Raw genomic sequence first — 19347 nt, forward strand, 5'->3', positions numbered from 1 at the left:
AAGCGGCAGGCGGGCGCCGGTGGTTATCTGGAGCGGTCTGCTCGCCCCTTGGTGGTGGTGAAGTATCATGCCCTGGCCGCCACTTTGTTCGGCCGGGCTCAAGCGGCGCAGGGAGTGGAGCAAGTGTGCTTGTTGCGCGACCTCCTGGCGTTCCAGTATGTAAGCAGTCACAAAACGCATCCCAGGATGACAGGATCGCTTACATCCCCCCCCCCCCTTAGAAGGGTGCGTCCTCGAACCCAATTTTGCTGGCGGTGGTCAGCGGGTTAAGCACTCAGCGCGTACAAGGGCTTGCCATTGTTTAAGCTCGGTGCGTGACTGTGAGATAAGCGCGCTTGGCGCGGATCGACCTTGTGACCTCGTGGGCCGTATCGCACGTATGCGCTGTTCGGTCTCGATACCAATTGTAAGCAGTCACAAAACGCATCCCAGGATGACAGGATCGCTTACACAGTACATGTGGGCCACTACCACTCGCGGCCACGACTGCGGGCGGCTGCGGCTGGACGACTTTCGGAACCCTACCGATGCCGGGTTGGCTTTCGCCGGTTTCCCGCTGCCGCTGCCTGGCACTGGGCCGCTTCCGACCCTAGTGGTCCGGCAGCTCGGGACCAAGACTCACCAGGGGGAGCGGGCGCCGCCCCACCTGCTGTCGCCCTGCAGCGTGGTGGCCGAGTGCTTCGTGTCAACGCTGGCGCTCTATCAGCTGGCCTGTTCGCAACACGGCTTTCCCCTCTGCGGCGTGCTGTTCCGGCCCCGGCGCGCTGACCAGCACGGATTTGAGGAGTGCCCCATGAGCAGCAGTGACCTGTGTTTCCGGCTGCGCACGCACCTACAGCTTGCTGGCCTCTACGACGGCGAGACCTGCCACAGCTTCCGGCGGGGTGCTCTGCAGTACCAGCAGGCCCAGGGCGGGACCGTTGACCAGTTACTGGGGTTGAGCCAGCTGCGGAGCACCGCCACCCTCCAGCGGTATCTTGACCCGGGGCGGCACTTGGTGCCTCCCAGCCGCGCCACCGGCTGACGACGGGTCTCGTGGGTTGTGGCCCGGATGCGTAGGTCGGTGTTTGATTGGTCGAAGAGTATGTGCTGGGCTTCTAGCTTAGGCGTCTGCTGTGTGTACGAGTACGTACGTTCGCGCGTGTGTTGGGTCCTTCTGGGGACGAGACGGGCTACTGCCCCCCCCCCCCCTCGCCGTATGCGTGTGCGTGTTGTCTCCCGTGACGCGTGAGTTGGGTGGGTGGGAGGGAAACTTCGCGCGTCACTACCTTAAGGTTGTTGTTGTTAGACTGGGAAGATAAGCTGTTGTTTAATTAGGTATTAAGTGTTGACGCTTGCCGCTGAGGCCTTGTTTGAGTCGCGTCGGCATGGGGCCTCCATGCGTAGGCTCATGAGCGGTCTCGTCCGACCCCTGTAATTTTCACTTCATTTCTCTGCTGTTCTGCGTTCATTCTATATCTATGTCACATACAAATGAATCAAGCTATTTGCTTAATCAACCATTCTTTGCGTCACTATGATTCTGAGACGACTGTGCTCGAGCCGCGGATGCCTTCGTTCGCGATAAACCCTGTCGACTATATGCAGTAGCAGTAGCAATAATGCAAACTTCGAATGGAGTAATGAAGCTGGCTGGCTCATAATAACGAGCTGGCATAACAAGCTCGCCGGTCAACAAGTCAACCGCGCGTTGACCGGGGCGTTTCCACTCTGCAAATGGGCCCGGCGTAGTGCCCTGTGATTGCTGGCTCAGGTAATATGTGCATTGCACTGAGACAATGCCAGGAGTTGGTTTTATGTACATAATGTGCGTCAACATTCGCGCGTGCTCGCTCGTCGCCCGCAGGTCGCTGAGCCAGGCGCAATGGCGTACATTAGCTCAGGTTCCGCCGTGCGCGCGCCCGTTTTCGCGGCTGGTGTCAAGGTTGCAGGTTGGGCTGCGAGCTGATGACGCGCGGTCAGTCTCAAGCAATGCCCGCCGTGCTCGCGCCCCTTCCCGCGGCTGGTGTCAAGCCCGCAGGGTATGGAGCTAGCTGCTGGTGCTAGGGCTTGGATTCGGTTAAGGCCCACCGTGCTCGCGCCCTTTCCCACGGCTGGTGTCAAGCCCGCAGGTGGTGACGCACTGTGTGCCTGGCCTACGTCCCAAGGCCCACTGTGCTCGCGCCCTTTCCCGCGGCTGGTGTCAAGCCCGCAGGTGGTGACGCGCTGTGTGCCTGGCCTACGCCCAAGGCCCACCATGCTCGCGCCCTTTCCCGCGGCTGGTGTCAAGCCCGCAGGTGAGCTACTGGCGCGAGGACTGCAGTCAAGCAGTAAGTTTGCAAGGCAGTGGCATGGTCCTGGGGACACGGAGGGCAGCTTTGGGGCAAGGGACGGCCCATCCCTTCAATCCCGTCTAACATAATGCACCACATTGCTGCCGCAGGGATGGATGGTGGAGCGAGCTAAGACATATGCTACGGTGTTGGCGTATGGTGTCCATGACGGTGCTGCTTAGTGCTCAAGTGGCTGCTATGGATTGTGGAGGCCAGACCATGCCTAGTCACTTGTGTGAATCAGCTTGGAGGTAGGCTTCCCAGCTGCAAGGGACTTCGTCCCTGTGGTCTTCTGTGGGGCAGGGCAGGGCAAGTGCGGGGCAGGGCGGGGCAAGTGCGGGGCAGGGCGGGGCAAGTGCGGGGCAGGGCGGGGCAAGTGCGGGGCAAGGCGGGGCATGACCCCTGCGGTCTTGTAATAGCTGTTGGATGCCTACTGTGCCTCTCTCATGGACGGGGCGGGGGCCGTAGCGTGGCTGCGGGACCAGCAGCAGGGTAAAGGGAGCGTAAGCCGCCTGGCCCACACATCTGCGTGGGGGGTTCACCGTCTGGCCCGGTAACCCGTTAAGGGGAGGGTTACCGGCCTGGCCCAGTTTCCTCGGGGGGCAGTTAGGGGCCCTCGCCGTTGAGTGATCCCCTTCACCAGTTAGGGGGGGGTTAGGGGCCAAAACACTGACGTAGGGCAATTCCATTGGGGCCGCCAACAAAGTCAGAGTTGCACCTTCCGATGCGTCTAGATTGCTTCCATATGGTATGCAGGCGACTCTAGGAGCGGTTGCAGGTCCGTTTGGGTCCCCGCTGCTCAAGAGGTCCGCCATGAATTTGGTTTCATCCAAAGGGCAGTTCGACTAGCTTTTAAGATTGCCATCGCCTAGATAGAGCATATATAGCATATATTAGATGCTGTAGCCCGCCGGCAAGACCATTCGGTGGACATGCATACAGCATTCTGGTCGAAACAACAACTGTCGGTGCTGCGGTCGTCAAAACATAATCTTGTATGCATATGTGTGCTATGTAAAGCTTCAGGGCTGCGTCAGGCCCTGTTTTCTGTGACCTCCGTCCCCACGTACCCAGCTCTGCACACATGCGTGCATGCCTGCCCGGAAGTGTCCTTGTTGAGCACATCCTGGCCCCCAATCGCGCTCGTAGCGTGTGGAATTATCAATATAGGTGTCTATGTGCGATAGGAAGCATGGGGGGGCCGTTCTGAAGCACCTGGCATGGGGTCGGCCTGTTCACCCCTCCTCCCCCCGTCAAAACCGTATGACAAAACACACACGCCTGCCGTACATGACTCGGGGAGCCGCTGCAAGACCGGAAGGTTGCAAACGGCCTGGCCTGGAAGCTACTCCCAAAATTTCAGCGTGCAGCGATCACCCGAACATAGCTCTCTAAGGCCTTTAAGTTGGGGGGTGCCCTGAACCGCGCGTGTCCCCCGTGTGCCGTCTGGCCCAGTTAGCCACATGAGGGGGTTACCCGCCTGGCCCCGTAACCCAAGGGGGGGTGTGAGGGGGGCTGTACTGGCCCATGCCTCAGAGTGACCCCCCCTGGGGGTTAAGGGGGGGTTAAGGTCCGAAACACTGACGTAGGGCAGGCTTATACGCAGAACTGTGGGATGCTACCAGGCAGCACATTGACGCGAGATATGGACTAAACCTGTTTGATGGCTTCCCGTTCGAAGAAGCACGCTGTGCCTTCAAATACCGATGGGGGCTCTCCTGGAACGCCAAGCGCGCCGCCCGTGTAAAACACCCCATACCCGGCTGCATCACCGGATCGCTAACTCAGTGCACACCCTCCTCTGGAGGGTCTGATTATGGCGCTTAGTGAGATGCTGTCACAGGTTCGAATCCCGTCAAGAACAGTTTTTTTTGCCAGATCACAGCGAAGAAGTAGATAAGATCAGGGCGCCGCGAAATTTACAAACAAGGCCACGCCGGTACAAAAAACATGAATGTGACAAGGCACGGCGTGATGCAACATCAACAAAATACACCAAAAACACAGGAATTCAGGCTACCAGGTGTATCTATACACCATGCTTGTCGGTTTTCAAGCTCGAACATCGCGACGGACATATTGAACATGTAATTCTGAGCGTGCATTGTTCGGAACACACACAACGAGCTCGGGAGCGCGAAATGGCGAGCCAAGCATGTCGAGACCCCGACTGATTTTCACACCGCGTCACTCAAGTCCCTAGTTGTTCGTAAGAATATGCATGCTGAACGCGCATTGCGCACAGTGCATAATACAAGCTCAAGAGCGCGACATCGCGAGCCGAGCATATTGAGACCCTCCTCCATTTCCGAGCGATTTGCGTCCCCGAAGTCTTCTAACTATGCATATTAAGCGTGTATTCCGAGCTACGTTGCGAATAGAATCCAAGCGGTAAATGCCAAAAACAAATCCCGCGATCCATCTGTCGGTCGACTGTTCATCGACCACCAACCTCCTGTGCGAACACCAGCTGGCTAACAATAACCTCCTCAAAGTGCAAGGGATTAACCACGCCACACATCAACCTGTTGTAAACACACAACAATCCAACGCACGACAAGCAAGCAGATAAACAATACCCCGGCTTCACGCAGAGACAGGACAGGTAGAAACTAAACCCGAACGTAGCTCAGTGACATACGTCCAGCCAGCGAAGCCAAGCATGATGGTCACCACACCAAACACCAACAAGAAAGTCACTGCTGTAAATTGCAGTCAGCACTCACCACCCACAAGGTACTCCACGCTTCCAGGTCATCTGTCAGTACACCTCGCGCATGTTAAAAACACTACTGCATGCATTGAAAGCCTTGGTTATGAGGCAGCCATGCTGGCCTGAATGCGCACAATCATACCTGGCACTGCTACTGCTGTGCTCTGCGAGAGCCTCAATAGCCGCTGCCATTCCGCGGCTAGATCTGCCTCGGGCGTTAGCATGGTACGCAGCGCCTTTTTAAGCCGGCGCTCTTCGGCCCGCGAGGCCCACAGCGGACGCACTAAATGTAAGGCATGCAACCCACGAAACCTGGTGAGCATTACGTAAATTGAAGCCCGCCGCCAACTGCCGTGCTGCGGTTTGCACATATCCACCAGCCACAGTTCGTGCGCTGGCAGAGTTTGCCCCTGCGCAAAGTAATCGGTGACTGCATACGCAAGCTCCACACGAAAGCCCCAGCGCATCACAGGCAACCGCAGGGTTGCATGCTGCGATGTGAACATAGCACTGCACGGTAAAACAGGAATCTCCCCGACATCCAGGGCCTGATCGACAGACACCCGACCCGCATCAGGCCCGTCGGGGCGCACCATTACAGCCGAGGGCACGAACTTGAGGACATGCACGGGGGCAATGCTTGCATCTGGCAATGGTGGCTCGTTGGGATGCAGAACAATGCCGGTGCCTGTGGCACTGTTGTTGTTGATGTGATACAGACGCACATGCTCATTTGATGTAAACACGTAACGAATGCCAGCAAAGAATGCGCACACAGCGGGCACACCGCTATCATCCTCGGCCCCGCCAAGCGCCTCTAATTGATGCACATGCGAAATAGGTAAGCTGCTCCCGTCCGGCGACAAGTCCGCGCTACGCCATAGCAGCAGCTGCTGACGCTGCGCGAGCGCATGCAGCTGCACGAGCTGCAATGCCAGTGGAACCCGCACAACATGGCGCTGGACAACTGCAAAGGGCTGGGGCACGGGGTCAATCCCTGGCTTCGGGGGCTGCCAAACACGCGCGTTGAGCTGCTGGCACGCTGTATCCAGATCTGCCTGAGAGATTTCCTGCACGCCACCAAACTTCTCCGCTAGCATGAAGAGAGGTTCGTTGTTGTCACCTACGCCTGCTTGCTGCCGATGCTGGTGAGTGAGAACGAACGCGAACGGCACCATATTCCACAGCTCCCGCCCCATGAGGTTCATGCTGCCCTCCGGATGCTCCAGCTGCCGGATCTGGCGCTCCATGGCCCCGCCGTCCCCCGCGCCCGGCGCCAGCAGCTGCCGCAAGCTCTCCTCCGCAGCACCGCTATATAGCGGCACGTGCCGTGGCTGTGGCAACTGACGCAAGTCGCCAACAAGCAGGCCATGCAGATCTGACAGCGGCCCGTGATATAGGTGCGTGCTGTCTATACCCACGTGCCTCCGTGCCGCGTGCACATGCATGCAAATGCGCGCCCAGTGGGACAGCCCACACGTGCTAAACTCATCTAGGAAAATGAAGCGCACACCATTGAGGTTGCGCTCGACTCGATCGCGGTGAGGCGGACCAAAGGTGCCAGCAGTCGCAAAGAAGGACGTGGTGCTGGTGCCGAGCACGCCTGGCGTAGAGTCCTGTAAATGGACCGTGATGGCAGCGGCCGAAGTCAACAGCATGATCATGTAAGGCTCCCTGGCTGCTAAACCAGTCCACCACCGCCACACTTCACCTCCGAACTGAACCCCTCTTGCACCACACACCCCACACACCCCACACACAACTCACATGCAGCGCAGCGCGCCACGTGTAGCTCACGAGGGCAATGAGAGACTCGCAGCGGTGCTGATATGCAAACCACAGCAATGCCTGCAGCACCCGCGACTTGCCGCTGCCGGCTTTGCCCGTGAGCACCGAGCACACGGGGGGCTGACGGACGCCGGCGGCCTCTGCTAGCAGGAGCTGCGCGTACAGCATGAACGCCTGCTGCTGGTCATCGCTGAGGTTCCATAACCGCGCTGTGTCTTCAGGCGTCGGCTGCGAGTCCTCCGGGCAAAGCACGTACGGCGGCTCTGCACCAGGGTTCGCTGCATCGGGCCAGACGCCCTGCACCTCTGGGGCGGCTGTGGTAACCGCCAATGGCGAGATGAGCACCAGCTTCGCTGTCACTGCTGCAGTGCCGCTGTTGTAAAGCAGCAGCTGCTGCTGCACTGCTCCCTGCGCCTGCGCGAGTGCCTGTGCGGCGTACTGCCCGCCTAGGTCGTAATCATGCATGCGTTGCTGTGCTGCAGCCAGCCGCTCGTGTGTCCACTCCTGCGTGCTGCGCACTACTGCTGCCGCCGCTGTACGCCCAACCGCTGGCCATGCATTGGCGCGCGGGATCTGGGCAACCACGGCCGCGGGGCATCCCACACCCACCCCCTCCCCCGCCTCGCGCCCAGAGGAGGAGGGTGTGCACAATCAGGCCCCCGGCCTAGCTGGTTAGCGATTTGACTCGTCCTTACGGCAGAAGGGACCCGGGTACGAATCCGGATAAAAGCCCAATTATGCAAAAGGCGAAAGATTGGTGCGAAACCGATTGGTGATCCCACGAACGATAGGTAATTGCCCTTAGTGGCAATTGCGGGCTTATGCCCGCTGCAACCTAGAAAGGTCGTGGTGCTGAAGTCCGATTTAGTGGCGAGGTCCAAGGTTCAAGACAAGGCTCAAGATCCAAGGCTCGAGGAGGAGCGCCATGGCTCCTCTGTTTGCACGAACTGGCAGTGCTCCACTACTATAACGCGGCGTTTCCCTAGCTCGATATGCTAGGTGTGCAGGCTTGGATGTAGTGGACTTTGAAGAGCGGCCTAGGACTTGGAGGTTGTAGTTTCGGAGGTTGTGACTCTTTCGTGGTGAGGCGTCAGCGTGAGGGGGGCGGGCCCTCTCGCCCTAGTCACCTTGCCCCGTTAATCCATGCCAGGCCCTATGGGCCGGCGTTGTAATTATTATTATTATTCCCCCTATACCATAAGAAGAAGAATAATAGAAACCGGACTTAGCCGTGCGGGCGATCCTCCGGGGCCGGGGCAGGGGCGGGGCCCCGGGCGTGAGGGACCCAGCTTTGTTGTGAGGTGCGTCGCGCGTGCTCGCGACATAGCTGGGGCCGCATACGGGAGTGCGCTCCGCGGCGTTTGTGTCGGAGCCGCTGTCATTTGCTGTCCGGGCAGCCGCGAGGGACCCAGTTGTGAAAATACAGCGCACAGAATTCGGCCCCCCACTGAAGAACGCCGCGTCGCCGAGTTGAGTATCGGGTTTGCGCGAGCACCGGTGTGTGGCCGCGTGGCCCCATAAATGGGACCCAGCAATATGAATAGCAATTAATAGGCAGCATGCGCATCAGGAACCGGCGAGACTGCAAAGTGGTGGCTGTCAGCTCCGTCGCGCTGCGAGGTCGTCACAGGCCGAACGTGCACCGACTGAAAACGTTTGGATGAAAACGAGGTTCTTCGGGGAAGTGTATATTTGCGCGGGTGCGCGGGGACGCACCATTGCGTCAGCCAGTTTGAGTGCAGGGCCCAGGCGACTCCGCACCTCCCTGAATCTAACGACCGTAATCGTCATTGTCTCGCAGAGCAATACTCAAACGCACTTTCGTCACCAACTTACAAAAAGGGTCTCGTAGCGGCCCAACCAAAAAAAGCGATAGGGCGCTTTATTCTGACCGGCAGCGCGTCACAACAGCAAGCAAGTAGTATACCGGTGTAGCAGGTGCGGCGTGCGTGACGTTTGGGGCCCGTTCGGTGTGGCGACCTGGCGTTGTGGTCGCGACGTGACATTGCCGCTGTACAGTTCGCGGCCGGGGTCCAGCCAAGCGCGCATGGCTGCGAGGGCGACAGGGCACGCACCTGGAACACTACCGGGCCAGAAGTATGGTGTCGGCGAAGTATTCAGCCGGGACCGTCGGGTTTGTGCTAGGTTCACACTCGCATCCCATCCAAGTGAGTCCCCCCCCCCCCTCGCCACCCGCCCCCCCCCTCCACGCCCCCTGAACTCCCCCCCCCCTTGCCGCTTTCTGCATTGTGCCCCCCACAACGTGATCGTTCAGGCAGAGAATGGGCAAGAAAGTGTATGGAGCGAAAGGGAAGAACGGCGGCAAGCATGCGGCTGAGGTGGGTGCCAGGGCGGTGCGAGAGCTGGTGTTGAGGTACACTCTGTGGGGTTGGGGCGCGCGGGGGCAGGGCGGGGCTGGCAGCGTGTTCATGGCGGGGTGCAGGTGCATGTATGAATTTGGTGGCGGAACAGCAGAGCACTAGAAGGGGCGAGTGCTGTGTGCCAGAGGGTTTGGTCCAAGTGTTGGTGTGCGGCGGTAACACCCGGCGTGTACACGTATAAATTGCAACTGGGCGCAGGGCATTGTGTTGAGTCCCCCTCCCTAAACATCCTTCACATGCAGGCCAAGTCGCCCGGCTGCGGTTACGTGGTGCAGCCAGCCCCGCAGCTGCTGCGGGCCATGGTGAACCCGCGCGCTCTGCGCACCAGCAAGGTGCCTCGCTGTGTACCAACTGGCGGGGAATTGGGCGAGCGGGCATGCGGGGCCTGGAGCAGCAACACGGTGAACGGCGAGTCACTGCCTCCAGTGCAGCGACCTGCACCGGCGGCTGTCAAGGCGCAGCAGGCCGTGCTGGCCAAGATGCGAGCACAGCTGTGGCGCCGGGCGCACCCATCCGCTGTCCACCAGCACAACCTCAGCGTCATCAACGCCTGGTCGGAGCAAGTGGCCACGATGCCAGTCGTGGATGCTACCTTCGGCTTTGAGCCGGCGGAGGCACCGGCGGAGGCACCGGTGGTGGCGGCGGAGGAGGTGGTGTTGATGGAGGAGGATGTAGTGCTGGAGGTGGCGGCGGCCGATGTGCAGGCAGCAGAGGAGGTGAGGCATGCGCAGCTTCGCTGACTAATGTGTAGGGGTTGGGTGCCTCTTTGGGCTGCAACACGCTGAATGTGCTGGGTTGAGTGTGCAACGCACGACTTGCAACGGCTGTAACTTGTGTCCTGCTGGCAGGCGCGCTGGCGGCCCCGCCCTCCTGTCCCCGCCGACAGCCGGTGGGGTGGCCGCTTCGACGTGCTCGGGCGTCTGCAGGGCAGCGGCGACTGGGCGGACCTGGCCATTGATGAGCAGGTGAGCAGGTTCAGGCAACTGCGTGCATGGGGCACGGTGAAGCGGGTGTGTGCTGTGCCGTATGCCAACTAACGGGTACACCAGCAAGTATGTTTTTGGCTGGGTTTATTTATGGCAGGTTCAGCATTGCCAACCACTGTCGTGTGCTGTCCGCCCCATGCTCTTTGCCTTCAGGACACGGCAGTGGGTGCGAGCGCGGACTCAGGCACGGGGCCGGAGGCGGAAGCGGATGTGGATGATCAGGCTGCAGTAGTGGGCGGCAAGGCAGATGCTGCCATGGCAGAGGACATCGCGCTGCCAGCTGCATGTGCCGGCAAGTTGTCAGCAGGTCGCACGGCCGCCAAGGCAGTTGAGCTCCCATACAACCTGCGGAAGCCGCTCCACAAGCAGCGCGACCTGCAGCGCCGTGCACGGGAGAAGAAGCGGCTGCTCAAGCAGCCGCTGGAGCAGTGGGAGATGGACGCCTGCCAGTCAGGCCGGCCTGGACAGCAGAAGCCGCAGAAGCAGCCGCAGCACCAGCAGAAGCAGCGGCGGCAAAAGCAAGCGGCCGGCGGGGAGGGCAAGGGTGAGGCGGCCAAGTCAGTGCAGGACCGCCGGCAGCACATCAAGCGGCTTGCGCGGCGGCTCTACCACCGGGTGAGGGGAGCGAGCTGCTGTGCAAGCCCTGCAGTTTTCATTGTTTGCAAGTGCACATGGGCCGAAGTTAGGGGCTGTCAACACCGTAGTGTTACAAAGGTTTCGGGAAACTAAGTTCGTGGAGGGGCCCCGATTCTGTTTCCCGAACCTATTTTATATTTATGTATGGCCCTGGCTTCCCGCAAATAAATATCAACAGCACGGAAATTGTATTTTCGCGGGCGCACTCCGCGCGCCGGGGTGGGGGGTGCGGAGGGGTCACAGCGGCGGGGTGCAGGTGGGTGGGGGGGGGGGGGGGCAGGTTGGGGGGGGGGGCGTGGGGTGCCGGTGGGGGTGCGGGTGGGGGGTGCAAGCGTGGGTGCGGGCATGGGGAGTAAGCGGGGTAAGCTGGTGGTGACTGGCGGCTCGCGGCTGGTGCCGTGTATACACAATGGCATGAGGAGTATGCGGTTCTGGTGAACGGCGCACGAGCGGCGCCCTGTCACAAGGGCCACAGGCCGTGCAGCAGGACCATTCCGGGTGCGTTCAGCGTTGTCCCAAAATATCAAATCAAGCTCGAAAATCTCCGCGGTAGGCGTTCCGAATATTTAATTTCCCGAATATGTTCACAAATATTTTAGGCTCCCTCCCCGAAAATATCAATCCCGAAACCTTTGTAACCCTACGGTACCAGCAAGTGAGCATCACATTGTCACCGCAGGTTGCACTCAAGCAGACGGCTGCGGCACGTGCTGCCAGCGAGGCACAACGGGCGAAGATGCGGGCGGTGCAGGCAGACATGGCGCGCGCACGCGCACAGGCGGAGGTAAGTGGGGCCAGGCCATGGGCGGTATGCTGGGAGTTTCATTTTGGCCCCACTTATGAATGCGGATGTTACAGAGGGGGCAGTCTTATAACATAACCTTGCTGATGTGTCCATGTAGGCACTGCTTGACTCAGCCCGTAAGCATGGATGGCTGAGTCCCTGGCGTGACTACAGCGTCCGCACCAAGGCCAGCGGCATGTATGTGTTAGAGGAACTCACCGCCGTCATGCTGGAGGTGTGCCCGTCCCTGGCAAGGGTGAGGCGAGGCACGACATATGTACTTTGTGCCCATGCTGCTCACAAGCAGTGCCACTTGCGCGCAGGAGCTGCACGCGATTCACCAGGCAATAATGATGCAGCATGGGGCAGCAACCTCACATTGCCATTGGCAGGTCAGTGAGCTGTGGTGGGTACAGGAGTGTACGCAGGGAAGGGGGTCTAAGGTTGCGGCGTACCAATTGCTAAGAGGCTGCCGCCGGGTGATGATGTGGGGGTTACTATAGGTACTGTTGGAGCTTTATTGCTCCCAGCAACATGTCCATGCGAACATTTTGTGATGCAGCTGCAAATTTTGGGGCATATCGAACACCATGTGCACCCACTGCCTTTCTTAGCCTTGCTGGGTGTGGCGTGCATTGGTGTGGCATTGGCCATCCCTACCACAACCCCAACCCAGGCCATGGCCACAATCCCGCCGGGAATGTGCATGAATCTATGTCCACACAATCTGCAAGTTTATGGGGATTCTTGAGCATGTTAGCAGAATGATAGAATGGCTCGTCAGAATGCAAGCGCGCGTTCACATGGTCACATTGTCGCATTGGCGTGTTGCTGCATTTTTGCATGTCATTGTGTTGACTGATCTGTCAGTCATGGCGTTCATGGTGTGTAGGTGCCGCACCCTAGCTTTTATTGAAAGTTGCCTGTGTCCATGTCCGTGCAGGTCGCTTGTGCTCGCGCAAGGGCGCATGCCAGGGCCCAAGCAGTGCGCCGGCTCCACCGCTCAGCAGCGGCGCGATTTACCATGTGCACCAAGCCTTCGGCAAAGTCATGGCAGCGGAAGGTAAGTGTATATGAAAGCGGGAGCCGCCAACAAACCATTGGCATGTCCTAGCCAAGTATGCGCATTAAGTCGCCACACGTGCATGCAGGCTCACACTGGCATACACGAGGCTGTTGTGCGGCTCAACACATCTCCCAAAATCACTAAGTTGGATACTAGTATTGGCCTCAGTTGCAGCAACAGCAGCAGTGCTTCATCTCCACTTGTGACCACTGTCAATGAGACAGGCACTATGGTGAGCACGGGGTGTAGTGCTGCTGTGCTGTGGAAAGAATGCTCTGTCATCTGCTAGCTGGTCCTTTCACTGTCAGGAGAAAGCATCACTACAAGTGGCATTGAGACCAGCTATCTCCGCAAATTTACCTGGGTTTCAATTTGGTCCATCTGCTGGGCACGGTGTGCTTCCGGGGTTAGTCAGAGCGGGGCCTCCCCCACCCCGCGCTAACTAATGTGTGGTCTGTCATCTGCTAGCTAGTCCTTTTACGTACTATCAGGAAGACACAGCACAACACGGGGAATGAAAATGTGTGCATGGAACCCCGGATTGAACATAATTTGCATGCATTTGCATGATTCCCTGCAGGACGCAAGCCCCAATTCTGGCTCTTCAGATCATGGCGCTCAGCGCTTCCCGCTGGCGCTGAAGCTCAGTGGCCTGCAAGATGTGTATGAGTTTTACCATCAATGCATGACAACTGCAGCTACCATGGCCATTGGAACTGTCTCCTGGTTTGCCACACAGCTATACGCGCTTCCTGATGAATACTCACAGCCGACACCAGCTATCCATGTGGATCCATCCAGCGGTATTGCTATGGCACCCCAGCTGATGTGTCGGCATTGTTCGAAGGCCATCATGCTGACTGGGTCGAACATTGTTGCTTCCAACTGCAAAGAGTGGCAGCACACAAGGCCCTGCATGCCCCCTCCACCTCCACCCCCCCCTATGGTTCCACCCTGTGCTCCCCTACCTCCAGCGGTCCCAAACCCCAGCAGCACCACGCCATCATGTGCCACCAGTGAGCCCACACGGCCTGCCACATCTATGAGCAGACTTGATGGTAGATCAAGTAGCACCTTGGACCCAGCACATATTGCGTCCATCATGCGGCAGGCCCAGGACTTGTCAGAGCATCACACCACCCCTCCACCTTCTTTCGTGTGGCGTGACCAAGCCGCTCATGGCCGGTCTGAAATTTTGGGCGCCCAAGTCCATGGCGGAAGTGGGGCACATGCCTTGCCAACCATCCGGGATTTTCCATCGCACGTGATGGGTGCGGCTGCTGGGGCATCTGGCTCAGGCGCTCCTTGGGGCAGTTTGGGCCAGTCCACCATCCTGGCAACACCTACAACAGAACTTATTGGCGGCACTAATACCATCTCTGACAGCATGCTTTGCGAGCTTGGACGCCAAATGATGAGCATGTGTTGTAATTTGCTTGGGTCTGCTGGCAGTGGTGGAGTGGCTGCTTTAAGCGCACGGCAGCTTGGTGTAACAACTGTGGAGGCGCTTTCTAATCAGGCAATGGAGTCCTTTATTGACGAGGATGCTGGTATTGATGGTGTTGGCAGCGAAAGCGACGATGAGGATGATGGCAGCGACAACACTGGTGGCGGGCTGGCGGCTGCCACGGCTGTCGCTGACACTGGTGCTGCTGCAGCAGCTGGCGCAGCACCTTCGGCTGGATTGATGGATGCTACTGCGCAAGCCGTGTCTGGCACGCACAGTCAGCTGTCCCCACTGAATGCGGTTGCGGCAGTGTTGTCAATCCCTAAAATACGGAATGTGGCCACAGCAGTGGTTCACGCAGCGGCCCAGACTGAGGTGGAGGCGGCGGGGCCAGCCATCATCATGCACGGGGCCAGTGCCACTCTTCAGCCAGATGCTGCCGAGCGCCAGTTGCTGCAGTCGCAGTCTGGCTGGTCTGCTGTTGTTGTATCTGCCCAGCCAATAATGGATAACAAGTTGCCAGTTGCTTATCTGGAGGCTTTGAAGGACAAGGCTGCTCGGGCACCAGACCAGACTGCCATCCTGCAGGCAGCACGGCTTCAGGGCCCACGTGTGACCAAGGGACGTGGCCAGCTTCGACATCATATTGGCAGGGCTGATATTGCTCAGCTTATGGCCGCAACAGAAAATCTGGAAATTTGGGCAAGGCTAAACTCAAGTGTTCTTGCTCAGGTTGCGTGGGCAGACTCGTAAGTAACCTGCAGAATGAGTGTGCCGCTGCATGGACTGTTAACCATACTGTGTGATGCAGGATCCTGGGCACCTGGATTCAGCATAATCATGGCCAGCATGGTGACATTTTCATTGGTTGGGACAAGCGTGGCCTACACTATCGAGCATTGTTGGCTTTCCTTGTAAACATTGCAGACCTTAAGAGTGTGCGGTCTGGGGCAATCCCCCAGTCACCCAGTGAGCCGGTTGAGGGCTACTGTGTGAGCACTACTCTGGTTGGGTTTCTGCGGTGCCTAGATATACTGCACCGGCTGCGCGGCTTCACCATGTGTCCAAATGTACGGCGAGGGCTACGGGAGTACGTCCTGCGAGTGCTGCGTAAAATGGTGAGCCCTAGGTCTTTAAACTGCTGAGGGGATTGTCGCCTGACCCCATGTGATTCATACGCAGTATCCTCATGTCATACGGACTGCAAAGCCGGTTCTTCCAACGGTACTTGCTGACATGCAGCATGTTAGCGAGCTGAAGCCTATGAAGGCATCTTTGGACCATAACACACACATCCGTTACATGGCAGACTACAGTCATAAGTGGGCAACCATCCGCATGATGGTTCACATGGCGTGGGCTGGACGTCGAATGGGGCATGTGATGAGGCTTAAGCTTGGGGACTTGCAGTTTCAGTACTGCTCCTCATGTACTGTCAGCACTTCCAGCACGGCAACATCATCATGGTACCTGAAGCTGCGCATTGCATTTGCCAAGAACAAGTGTACTGATGGCAGCTTTCAGAGTGTCATACTAAACTCAGAGCATTATCAGGACAGCATGTTGCAGCAGGAATTTGATGAGCGATTCAAGTCTGACCTTGTGTTGCAGCTGCACCATTATGTGTACATGCAGAATGGTTTTATCCATGGAACATGGCGTGATTGCCTACGTTGTCCAAGCATGCAGCTGATGTGTGTCGAGCTGCCACTCTTCCGCCAGCTCAGTGATCATGGCGTGCCATCCTTTGAACCCGTGCCGCTGCATATTGCCCAGGAGCTGTTCTCCATCATAGCGTTCGCTGCAGGTTACAGGGGCATGACAGCACATGGTAGGGAATGCAATGCTACTAATCATGTCACAAGAACCATGAACACCAAGCCTTTGTTGCTTGCAGGATGCCGCAGTGGTGTTTTGCACGATGAGATGCTCCGAACCTATGTTTTGAAAGGGAGCATATCATACACAGACTTGCAGCGCATCTATGCTAAAATGGGCTGGGCTGCTGACAGCCATACACTCACCCGGTACCTGCGTGAGGCGTTTGCCAACATCCTGCAATCTGAGGACCTGGATATTCAACTTGGCTTTACGTCAGCTGCTGGTGACCTGGACATGCCTGCAATCAACAAGGCTCTTGAGCAGTTCACAGCTCGTCTGGAAGCCAAGTTAGGCCTTACTGTTGATGGCGGTGAAACAGCTGCGACAAACCCTGCCACACCCGATATCGACCAGGATGACTTTGCAACCAAGGTTTCATGGCGGTATCTTCGGGGCAATTCACCCACGCCAATTCAACGACGGGCATGTGCTGTGTGGAACATGATGGTCAGCGCGCTGAAGCGTGATCCCGTGTGCTCACTGGCTGATGCAGCACAGCGTAATGGGGTTGCACTAGCACGGCGGGGTGCCAACGCACGCATTCCTATGCAGCGTGTGCCTGACAGCAGGAACGGCCTCCACGTGCGCTTGCAGTTGACAGGCATGTACCAGCAGGCATGCTACAAGGCAGCATTGCTTCAGCAGGAGCTGTACGGGGCATGCTTTGAGCGTCGCTCATGCACGCCATTGACTGCTACCAGCAGGCGCTTTGTGGTGGCAACTCGTGACCGACCTGACCTCCAGGCACGTGTGGCATCTGTGCTCGGTGACCTGCAAGCTGCACGCACTGAGGCGCAGACCTACCGTCAAACAGTCCTCAGCGAGTGCTCCACTAGCAGCAGAACCACACTCCACACTGTTGGCGCTCAGGAGCAACATGCTAACATTGTCTGCCGCAAGCTGCTGGACCACCTTACCACACAGCGACCTGCTGGTGCTTCAAAACTGCACCTGTGTGTTTATGATGGGGCAACTGTCAGCTCTCAGGTTATACCATGCTACTTCAACAACACCTGCTCCATGTTGGCAGAGCGTTATTGTGTCACGGGCATATATGTTGCAGCTCTACAGCAGCATGCCTTTGCATATGCGAATGGATCTGGCCCAGACACCTGGAATCCAAACGGCCCACGTGGTGTGATATTGCCTGCACCAGCTGCAGTCCCTGGCAATGATGACGGTCCATCCATTGCAGTGGAGGCAGCACTGGATGAGCGTGCATCAGTTCTGCACAATATGACAGCATCCAAGAGGCACCGGGGTCGCGGTCGAACTGTTGGGTGCAAGCCCAAGTTCGCATGCGCATATGCGGGCGAACTGGCTGGCTGTAGGGTATCTGCTCGTGTGCCATGTGTTGGCACTCCCTCAGCCAAGCCAAGGGCAACCACGGTCCAGTATCATAGCCGCGCTGGTGTACGCATCATCAAGGACTACATTCCGGTATACAAGGCCCGTCTGGTAGCTAATGCGCCATCTGACGCAATGTATGAGGCAGACCAGGCTCGGGAGGCAGCTATGCTGTCATTCTTGATCACCAACTTAGCCCAGCACCCTAATGTCCAGCGCCGTACCGGCAGTTTTGAGTGCATCAAAGAGGACCTCATTGCATACATGGAGTCAGATATTAAATTGTACTTGGATACATATGGCGAGGCAGCAGCCCAGGAGCGGTTTCGCCTTCCCAAATTGCACCTTACAGCTTCCAACGGCACTGTCAAGTACCGTGCAGTGATGGACCGGGACCGTCGAGGCAACATATATGGCTCATCTCAGGCAGCTGCTATCATTGAGCGTGATGTTAATGAGATGCGCTGTGGGTCTGAGCCATATGTGTCCCCCGACTGGTATTTTCCCAACCCTGCCATTCTTGCGTCGTTCAAAGCCAAGCTAGCTGAAGTCAACGCTGCGGTGCTTGCTGCAAGGGCCGTCATACAGCCTGGTAACGGTGTCCACGAGGGATTGGAGGAGAGTCTTGGCACCAGCAACGGCACAGCACCTATGGATGTCGACGAGGTGCCAATGGGGCTTGCTGCATTCATGGCCGTGGAGGCCTGTGGAACACAAGCCCTTTGTCCCGATATTGTGCAACACCGCTCTGCAAATATTGGCCCACTTACATCATTTCTTTCTGGTCTGGTCAACCAGCGTGTCCTATCAAAGTCTTTGGAGGTTGCGCATGTTGCTGGCCTTGCCAAGACTGCCAGAACACGCATTGAGAAGTATTGCATTTACCTTGATTCAGCAGTGCTACAAGCATTAATTAAGAGTGGGTGCGCAGCTGCCTATGCTCGCACGTTTGCAGCAGATGTGCAGAAGGTTTGGGACCAGTCAAAGAGCACTGATGACAGGTGCGTGTATAGGTCCTGACTTTGTTTGTGAATGGCCTTGCTGCAGGCACATCATTTATGGTGTGTTGCATGTTGCAGGGGCAATGCCAAGTTCACACCAGCTGACATCCGCATATCATTTGCACGGCTTGCACATTTTGGGCCCTACAAGACCTTGCTGGCTCAGCAGTCCCTTGGCAGCATATTCTGGGTGAACTGCCTTGGCGCTAGCAGAGGTGCCAATGCAACTCATGCCAATGATGTAGTTTTTGTGGTGTCAGGTTGCCCACCTGTTGGTATGTATGTGGCTGGTCCATCCTCTGTCTACACTGCCGCAGCAACTGTGCAGCAAGTTGAGGAGGCAGATGCTGGTGATGATGACTCCAATGGCGAGGGTAAGCATGGCAAATTAGAATTCCAAGACTTCCTTTGCGTGGTGATGATTGAGAAACCTTGCAGGTGGCAACCCTGAAGCAGATGATTATGCGGGTGAGGACAGCGACTACCTGAGGATTCAGGGTACACAGGCCAGCACACCCACAGCAGCAGCTGTACCTGCAGCTGGGGCCATGCATGGGGGTGGTGGTGGGTCTGGAGAGGGGCATCTGCATACATTTGTACCTCCACCCACCAGCCACAGCTCTGGGGGACCCAGCCATCATAACAACAGCCAGGCTTCGCAGTTAGGAAGGGCATCAGGCAGTCATGGGGCTGCAGGTGACCAATTACAGCTGGCTGTTACACATCAGCACGGCAGTGATTCTGTGCGGTGGCAACATGCGTTGATGCTGGTTAGTGCTCCAACCCAACATCATGCAGATGAGGTCTGCCAGCGAATGATGGTAGAGCTGGACGCCTGCGATACAGTACCAGCTGGCAGCATTCAGCAGCTGCGGCTCTGTGTGCGCAAACGCACTGCAGGCAACTCTGCTGGGGGACCTGGTGGCAGCGCAGATGTGACACGCCCAGGCTGTGTACATGCACTTGCAACCAGGTTGGCTGATCTGGCTAGCTGTTCCCAGCCAA

The 19347-nt window shown here is 57.7% G+C and overlaps 3 protein-coding genes across 3 annotated transcripts; 2 read left to right on the forward strand and 1 right to left on the reverse strand.

The window, feature by feature from the left end:
• Nucleotides 1-3179: 3179 nt before the first annotated feature.
• CHLRE_02g140961v5 (uncharacterized protein) lies at nucleotides 3180-7685 on the reverse strand. Its single transcript, XM_043060052.1, has 4 exons — nucleotides 7509-7685; nucleotides 6793-7386; nucleotides 6149-6368; nucleotides 3180-5951 (listed from the first exon to the last, which is right to left on the reverse strand). The coding sequence occupies exons 2-4, from the start codon at nucleotides 7276-7278 to the stop codon at nucleotides 5899-5901; spliced, it is 759 nt and encodes a 252-aa protein (XP_042927829.1). The 5' UTR covers nucleotides 7279-7386; nucleotides 7509-7685; the 3' UTR covers nucleotides 3180-5898.
• Nucleotides 7686-7777: 92 nt separating this feature from the next.
• On the forward strand, nucleotides 7778-16057 carry CHLRE_02g140981v5 (uncharacterized protein). The gene is made up of 10 exons (XM_043060053.1): nucleotides 7778-8114; nucleotides 9089-9152; nucleotides 9437-9910; nucleotides 10043-10159; nucleotides 10334-10795; nucleotides 11496-11600; nucleotides 11719-11856; nucleotides 12544-12663; nucleotides 12891-12898; nucleotides 13247-16057. Exons 2-10 carry the CDS (start codon nucleotides 9096-9098, stop codon nucleotides 13305-13307), a joined length of 1542 nt encoding a protein of 513 aa, XP_042927830.1. The 5' UTR covers nucleotides 7778-8114; nucleotides 9089-9095; the 3' UTR covers nucleotides 13308-16057.
• CHLRE_02g141006v5 (uncharacterized protein) lies at nucleotides 15966-19327 on the forward strand. Its single transcript, XM_043060057.1, has 2 exons — nucleotides 15966-16286; nucleotides 16349-19327. Exons 1-2 carry the CDS (start codon nucleotides 16106-16108, stop codon nucleotides 16351-16353), a joined length of 186 nt encoding a protein of 61 aa, XP_042927831.1. The 5' UTR covers nucleotides 15966-16105; the 3' UTR covers nucleotides 16354-19327.
• Nucleotides 19328-19347: the final 20 nt, after the last annotated feature.

Source organism: Chlamydomonas reinhardtii, chromosome 2 (genome assembly GCF_000002595.2).
Source record: "Chlamydomonas reinhardtii strain CC-503 cw92 mt+ chromosome 2, whole genome shotgun sequence".
NCBI lineage: Eukaryota > Viridiplantae > Chlorophyta > Chlorophyceae > Chlamydomonadales > Chlamydomonadaceae > Chlamydomonas > Chlamydomonas reinhardtii.